Source organism: Sorex fumeus, unplaced genomic scaffold, assembly GCF_029834395.1.
Source record: "Sorex fumeus unplaced genomic scaffold, SorFum_2.1 ptg000037l, whole genome shotgun sequence".
NCBI lineage: Eukaryota > Metazoa > Chordata > Mammalia > Eulipotyphla > Soricidae > Sorex > Sorex fumeus.
Window position 1 is genome coordinate 7,517,615 of NW_026606094.1, and position 8,969 is coordinate 7,526,583.

Sequence of the window (8,969 nt, forward strand, 5' to 3'; positions counted from 1 at the left end):
TTTTGTAATATGATTTAAATGTGGGGAAATAAACATATTCATATCTTCTTTTATCTAAAATGGCTTCATTTATTCTAGCGTCTTACTGCCATATGTAAATTTTAACAGGATTTGGTCTATCTCTCATAAAAAAGGTCCTGGATATTTTCATAGAACTACATTGAATCTTTGTAATGCTGTAGATAGGATGGCCCTATGGATAGTTTAAATCCTTCTGATACAGAACAGGCTATATGTTTCAATTTCTTTTGCCATCTTTAATTATTTAGCTATGAAATGGTTTTTATTTCTTTCTTTTGCTTAGCAATGAAATTATTTTATTTATTTTTTTCAATATTCTATTCATTATACACATAGAAAAATGCCATGAATTTCTAATTTTGGTTTTTCAGTCTTTCATTACTGTAAAAAATGTAGATTATAAACTATAAAACTGACCTTATCATGATTTTGAAAAATTCAAGTCATTGTCCTTCATTTATCACTAACAGTTCAAAACTAATTTTATGATTAAAAAGCAATCTTATATTAATTTTTATTTAATCACTGTGACTTGCAATTTTATTTATGATTGGGGTTTAGATATACAATGTTCGAACACTAATCCCTTCACTAGTATCCCCTTCCCTCTACTAATGTCACAAAGAGGCATTTTTTTAATTGAACTGGTTTGGTTTCTTTTTTAAATAAAACTATAGTTTGGAACAGGTTAGTTTATATTCACGAAGAAATGTGAAATTCAATAATAACTATTTTTATCTGAACCAGCAAAGCGTAGTTAAATATTCTTAGTTTTCTTAAAGATTGCTTTGCTAAAGTTATATGTAAAAATGTAAATAATATCAGAACCTGATACAGATAGTAAAATGAACTAGCAGAATGGGTCCAGTGAGTTATTACATAGGTTAAGCACTTGACTTGAAGGTAGCCAACTTGGGTTCAAATCCCCAGTACCACCAATGGCTCCTCAAGCACACACAGGAATGATATCTGATCACAGAGCCCGGAGAAAACCCTGACCACCTCTAGTTGTGCCTCCTCAAAAATAATTAATGTTGGAAACATAATTATTGGAATTAATGATTTCATTTATTATAAATTTATTTATTATAAATTAATCATAAATTATCAAAACTCATTTATCATAAATCATTTTATCTATAATTCATTCATTCACACATGATTTCATTTATATTATATTCAGCGAATAAGTGATTGGTAGTGTTTTACTGGTTAACACTCTGAAGCCCTTCTTAGAGGCTGTTGAAGATGACTTCCAATGAATAGTCACTCTAAAGAACCCAAAAGGCACTTTTTCAGAAAAAAGAAGTCAACATTGCAGATAGTATAGAAAATATGATATTGCTAAAAAGTCAGAACTTGACGTTTTTCCCAATAAGAATAGGATCTTAGTCAAGTGGGTCTAGAGAGGATGACATGCAAACATTAGCATTACATACATTAAGGTAATTAATGCTTAGCTAAGAAATTGTCTGATTACAATCCATATTGGAATAACAGCTGCACTCAAATTTTGTAGCAAATTCTTCCACATTTAGGTTTGTGAAATTCTCATTCACTTTGGACTCTTTAATGTCCCCATTTCCAATCCTAAATGTTTCTTCTTTCAGATGAAGATAGTCAGTTGAGTTCCAATCTTTCCTTTTACATATTCCTTGCCCTTTACAGAGCACTTGGCTACACCTTTCGGCCTCACGCGTAACATTCAGTAAGTAAGGATTTAGGACATCATTTAGGTAATTGGTTAGATTGTTGCATGAATTCTGTAAATAAAAAGTTGAGAGTATCAAAGGACAAGGTAACATATATAGGAGTGGATTCACTGTGCGAATTTCCCGTGTTGTATTCAATATACAAAATATGAGTAACAATGATGGATCTCATCCTCCTAATTCTGAAAGAGCATTCAAATGGCTCTTTTACAATCTCAGGGCTAGGAAGAAGGAGACGTTACTGGTGCCTGTTCGAGACAATCAACGAACAACAGGATGATCTTGATCGTGATCGTGATTGCCTAAACTAAAAAATGATCAAGACTTGTTAAAGAAAAAACTCAACACAGAGAATTCATAGTGATTAATCATTGAAATAAAGTCTCTTGAAAACGGAGGTCGTATATTTCAGGAAACATGAATGATGCTTTAAAGTATTTCTAAGTAGTTTTATATTTTAATTCATTTTATGACTTGTAAAAGATTCTGCAAAGTGTTTAACAGGATCTCTTTCTTTCAATTATTTGTTTCTGTTACTTCTTTAGGCACTGTTGAACAGTGTGACATCTGAGAAATATAAGTATGCAAAATAGTTGAAAGTACTGAAATTATCTTTTTCAAGTTGCAAAATGAGGATCCAAGAGGTAGTAGAGAATTTGAGAAGCTCCCTTAAATACAGCCAATCCTGCCTCAATTCCTCAAGACCAATAGTCTTCAAGTATCATCAAAAGAGAATCTTGAGAACAGAGTGAGAAGGAACCTCTCAGCATAGTTAAGAGTAAACCCAAAACAGAGAGAAACAAAGTTTCACATTGAAACTTACCTAATATTTATACCATTAAAAAATTGAAATTTTGACTAATTTATTTATGAGCACAAAAGAACCAAAAGTTCTTTACATCTTACATGATCAATTCTGTTCTTTACATTTCCTGAAACAAGATCCTGGCTCTTGATACCATAACACTTTCTCCATGACACATATATCACCATCATGTCTACTTCTATCAATAAAGAAAAAGTTCACCTCCCAAAAATATGTGTTCCCTATGATGACACTATTTTTGCATTGAGATTAAAGTTTCAAATAAGTTTAATACATTGGAAAATTGAATTTATAATCTTGACCCTTAAGAATGTTCTGAACATTTTCATTGATTTCAAAAAATAATTACCCTTTTATCATTAATTCAGGCCCAATTAAAATAAACTATTTTAGACACTTTTTTATGTTTCAAAGACACTTATGAACAACAATATTTTAATTTTATATTATATTTTTGTCCTTTTGCATTTTTAAAATTTTTGGGTGACCTGGTAATGCTCAGGGGATACTCCTGACTCTGAATGTAGGAATTAGTTCTGCATTGCTGGGGGAGCCATATGTGATGCCAGGTTTCAAACCAGGCTTAGCCATGTACAAGGCAAATGCTCTACCTGCTTTACTACCTCTTTATCCCCAAAATAATGTTTTCTTTATGTTAAAGACTTCAATTACTCTTGGGCTAGAGAGGTAGTACTGTCTATAATATGCTTGTCTTACATGCTGATGACTCTTCAATTCCTGATACACATATATACATTTAAGCCCCTGGGAGTGATCCCTTAACACATACTGAGTACCCTGTGTGTGACAAGAAGGGGCAATTAAAAACCAGATCTATCACTCTTTATTTTCTAATGCATTTTAAAAAACAAAGTAATTTTAGCCTAAAAGTTGTATAAAAAAACCACTAAACCCAATTTTACCCAAAAACATTGTTTTATGAACTTTACAATAAATTACAATAAAGGAATTTTGTCCAAAGACTATGTATATGCATGCTCAGGTAAGTATAATATAGTACTGTATCACAAACTAACAAGTGCATGTCAACTAATGTCTATCAAGAGTAGAAAAAGAAGATTAGAAATAGTAGAGTAGGAACAGAGGATTTCATTTAAAAATTACTCAACAAAATGGAAGAACTTTGTGACAGTAGAAGTGATTTTGCTTCTCAGTAGGAATCAAATCCACAAAATACCACTTCCAGGTTAAAGTTCAGAATTGTATTATTGACTTCCAGAATAGAAAGAACGATAACACATCCTGCCTCTAATAGAAATAAACAAATGCTACATTATTGGATTCCATAAAACACATTGAGCACCTCTGATGTGTGAGTTTCATCGCACCATTTTTATTCCTCAGAATCAACAAAGACATTAAAATTGAGAATAGTTTTGCCCATTGCCTATAATTAGACTTACCTCACTTTTGCTGAAATTGAGGCTTCCCCATACTATAATTCCAGAGGCACCTAGAGCAATACTCTCACCAATAGTATTCACAAGATCAAACTGTCAAAGTGATAGAAAAGTGTTAAACCAATTGGGACAAAACTAAAATTTTACACATAGAATAGTAAACTAAAGTTAAGCAGCAGAGTCTACAAATGTAATTTAATGTTTTCTTCTAACTTGATATTATCTTTTAAAAGATTCTGTCTTCATAAAACAAAAAATATTTTCATGATGTTCATTGATCTATGTCAAAAAAAGAAGATACAGAAATGATTGCACAGTGAATAAGTAAGGCACTTTGTTGGCAAGTTCTGGCATACCTTAGATTTCTGTACCTCATATGATATTCTGAGCATTTTTAGACTGTCTGTGGCAAGATAATTGGAAAAGGGGACAAAAACTATGTAAGAATGAAGGAGGGAAGGAAGGAGAATAGGAAGGAAGGAAAGAAGGAAAGAAGGAAGGAAGGAAGGAGGAAGGCAGGCAGGCAGGCAGGCAAGAAGGAAGGAAGGAAGGAAGGAAGGAAGGAAGGAAGGAAGGAAGGAAGGAAGGGAGGGAGGGAGGGAGGGAGGGAGGGAGGGAGGGAGGGAGGGAGGGAAGGAGGGAGGGAGGGAGGGAGGAGGGAAGGAGGGAGGAGGGAAGGAGGGAGGATGGGAGAAAGAGAGGAAGGGAGGGAGGGAGGCAGAGAGGGAAGAGCACTTATAAAAGGAAAAGTCAAGGCTAGAATAAATTTCTGAATATCAACTATACCTCATTCTCATTGGAAGCTATATAGGATTGAATTAAAAGTCAAACATAGTTTTATTTTACACTTCTATCATTATATGGTAAACTTGTTCTACCTCAAGTGTACTAAAATGTAAGTTTCATTCCCTTCAAAAATAATGTTTAATTCCACTGAATACAATGTCATGACCCGTGGTTTGTATTGATTTTCATACCTCAGAAAGAAATTCTCCAGGAGCATCTGTAAAATCTGGACGGACAAACACAAAAACCGGAAGCGCATTTTCAACACCAAGCTTTGCAGATACCCGAAAAGCTTCCTGGACCCTATTTCTGGCAAAGAGTGCCGCCCGTGGATTTGAACTTAAATTTTTATTCAAGTAAATGGATGGGTAAAGAGCAGTGCTTTCATTCCACAACCAGTGGAGTTGATCATTTCTTCTTTTCTCTATTCCAAAGCAACTTCCATTATATTCCCTTTTCGTGTACTGATGATTGTAACAATCAGGGAAAAGGTAAAAACCCCAATAGTTCTTTGGTCTTAATGATTTTCCGAGTTTTAAAGTCTCTAGCATGAATTCCTTTGCTTTCTCTTCAAATTCGCTTTTTGCTGTAGCATTAACTTTTTGTAAATCAAGACTTGAATTTCTTTGTTTAACCAACTCAATAGATTTGTTCTGGTAAATAGTTTTTGAACCCCAATTTCTAGCCCAAGTGGGTCTCCAATCTTCCCAGTCAATAACAGCCAAGCCTACAGAACCGTTCTTTATATAATAATCAATGTCATTTCTGGCTTTTTGCAAGTGTGCTGTCAGATTTCCACACTGGGGAATACCTCCATTCACATCTTCTTTAGTACTCAGATTTATGTGAGGATAGAGACCAAGTCTATCCACATAAAACAATGTAACATTTTGACCAGTGGTATTTTTAGTAGGATATCCTATAAATGAGTAGATGCTCAGATTTATTGTCACATTGTATTCATTAGGACATTTTTCTGTTGGAACATTCCATGCAAGAATGTAAGTAGTGTTTGGAATAATCTGCGATGCAGAATAATTCATTGTCAAGTAAACTGGAAACATAAGGAAGGTGAGCATTGCCAGAAATGATCCGCTGAACCCAACAAAGCTGCAAAGGACGATACATTTGACCTCTAGTACTTTCATCATGAAAAATAATAATAGAAAAATGTTACGTATTCTGTGATCAAATATTTGATATTTTCAAATTTAATTTGAGATAGTAACAGAAAAGGTTGATGATAACTGTGGTTCAATTTATTGTATTTCTTCTTTTCTTATATTTTAGCGATGGTTTGCAAATTTCTCAAACATATCTGGAAAAAATACATATTAAGCCTATTTATCTGTATTATAAATTGTAAATTTTATCATACTCAGAAGATCAAGAATCATGACTTTGATGAAATATTTAAGATTAAAAAGATTTTCTTTTGTTCATATATACACAGCATGTACTGTAACTCTGAAATAAAACAATTTATTTCCTATATGAGCATTTGTCTTTATACAGTTGGATTTATATCCAAAGAGAAGATATTACTAACTAAGTGCCTAGAATGATTATTAAATGTCTTTATAACATGTTAAGTAATCAAAAATATTTGTATATTATGATGACTCCACAAATAAGTAAAACTACAAGAGTCACTAATTTTTCTTAATAGCAGTAGATTGCTCTCGGCTTCCTCTATATAAGATCAAAATCAAATTCCTCAAACTATTTAATTATTTCTACAATTTATTTATTGGGGATGTTAAGTTATTATAGTATTTGGACAATAAAATGACAATATCTCATATCTGCTGTGACATTTCAGTAAAGCAATATAAGTTTGAAAAACTGAAAAATGCATATAAATGTGTTCTGAATTTGCGATCCTTACATATTGAGAATGATTAAGACCCCCATTTCTGCCTATGTTGTGATAGAAGATATTCTATGAAAAAGATGGAGAGCAACATACAATCGGGCTGAATTTTGAAACCAAAATGCCTTGCACAAACAAAGCATCTCTTCCATTATCTTTCCTCATAACTTTTCTGGTGATTTGTGTTCATTTGAATTTCCCTAGACACTTCAGCCTCTTATGGTCTTTTGAATTATATACCTATAATTTGTCGTATATATATATGTACATTTAGACATATATGTTTATATATGCTCCTAGTACACACTTTTAGGTTAAATTTTTTTAAATGTCTACTTTATGAACCCTAAGGAAGACCACATGTGATAATATCCTTTTGCGTTGCATGTGGCAAACCGAGGGTCCTTTCTCTGATGACTATTAGCAACACTGAGAGCAGTAGAAATGATTCCAGAGTGCAAAGTCAGGAGTATAAATTGTAAAGCACTGGGTATGACCCCAAAACTAAACAAACAGGTTTCTCTGTGCATCGAAACTTAATAAAGATTATGAATTCAACTAAACATAACTCTATTTCTCTATGTGCTCATTAACTTAACTCAGAGTATGTAAGAGGGTGAACTAAAATTCACTTTTCCTTCATGCCTGGAACATAGTAAATACCAGGAATGAAAAAACTGAGAGATGGATAACCAAGTTTGTTGAATAGTCCACAGTCCTACTAGGATTAAGTATTTTCTAGAGATTTTTTTAAATTAACAGCTGTATGATCTATTAAAGAAACATTCAGATAGATATGAAACAATATAAAATTCTGCTGCACGGGATTCAGATCAATGATGGAACTGTGCCTCCAAAATATCACATATTCTCATACCGGACACATTGATGGCAAATCTCCATGAACATGTCTTCAAGTGTCATACCTTTATCAGCAGATCAGACTACTTGAATCCTTCATTGGCTTGTCCCTTTCATCTTAGTGAATGATTTCATGAAGAAGAAAACCATCAAAACTAGATATTTAAATTGTTTTCTTTCAAATTGAAAAAACCTTTCTTTATCAAAGATACTTAAATACAATTTTCTGTCTTTGATTGGTAGCTGACATCATAGGTGAGAGAAACAAATGAGTTTCAGAACAAATAGAGGAAAGAAATACTTTAGAATTTGGTATTTTTACATTACATGGTAAATAAATGTAACTTTGATCATAGAGAATTCTGTTCACAGGAGAAGAGAAAAATGCTTACAAAAATCAGAAAAAATAAATATCACAGTATGAAGCTCAAATTGAGTTACTCTGAGTAGTAGCATATTGAACATATCTACAAGATATCAACCATCATTAATAATTATTATCTTTTATAAAACAAGCAATACAGTTAGTATATAAGTGTTAAAATGTATGAGAGATGCTAAATTAAAAGAGAAAAAGTTTAATCTTTGAAATTTTCTTCACTCTTTGAAGTATGCCAAATATTTGTAGATTTTCTTACCCAAGTATGAGTTAATAAAAACCTGAGCACATTTAAGCTTGCAGATGAAAAGTACGGGCAGTTCATCTGTTGCCTCACCAAGAACAGTGGTAACCAAGAGTGCCCTTTTATAATCATCTGAGACAAGAGAGACAGGAACTGAATTCCAGGGTGATGGTCAGCTAAGAACAAGGACAGTGATGACAAAATGGGAGTGCCACAGAGACTCACCAACTTACTACTCAGAGAAGGCAAAAGCACTGAAAGCAATCTCACAGAATTGGGAAAATCAACTGTTGATACATGTAGTCATATATGCTATGACATGAAGAAGGTGTCATACATCGATTTCAGAATTTAAAAACAATTTTTCATTTAAACAGTATGACTTACAATGTTACTTAAAATAATGTTCCCAACTTTAATCCATCACTCCATGACCCCATTGCTCAACTAATGAAATTAAGTCCATTCCCTGCCTTCAAATTTGATAGATGTGTTCACAAATTTAAGTAATTTAAATTAGTCCAATGTTTTCTGTAGTGTGGGTCTATTAGGTTTTATCTTCATAATGACAAGTTTTGATCAAAGATAATATTTTATCTAACTGTGTTTGCTTAACTTGCTTTTAATAATCTGTAAGTTACAGTTATATTTTAAAATTAACAATTATAAAACACCTTAATCAATAAAATGTTTTATACATTGCAGTAATTCATATACTGTCATAATTTAGGAGAGATGATATATTTTTATTATTATACCTAAGCTGTATTTTCAAATTTTATTTAATTAAAATACTATAATTTACAAAGATATTCATAGATGATCTTTAGGCATACAAAGTTCTCA

The 8,969-nt window shown here is 32.5% G+C and overlaps 1 protein-coding gene across 1 annotated transcript; it reads right to left on the reverse strand.

Annotated features, from left to right (window-relative positions):
• Nucleotides 1-1,481: 1,481 nt before the first annotated feature.
• LOC130027624 (hyaluronidase PH-20-like) lies at nucleotides 1,482-5,845 on the reverse strand. The gene is made up of 3 exons (XM_056118474.1): nucleotides 4,958-5,845; nucleotides 3,984-4,073; nucleotides 1,482-1,784 (listed from the first exon to the last, which is right to left on the reverse strand). Exons 1-3 carry the CDS (start codon nucleotides 5,843-5,845, stop codon nucleotides 1,482-1,484), a joined length of 1,281 nt encoding a protein of 426 aa, XP_055974449.1.
• Nucleotides 5,846-8,969: the final 3,124 nt, after the last annotated feature.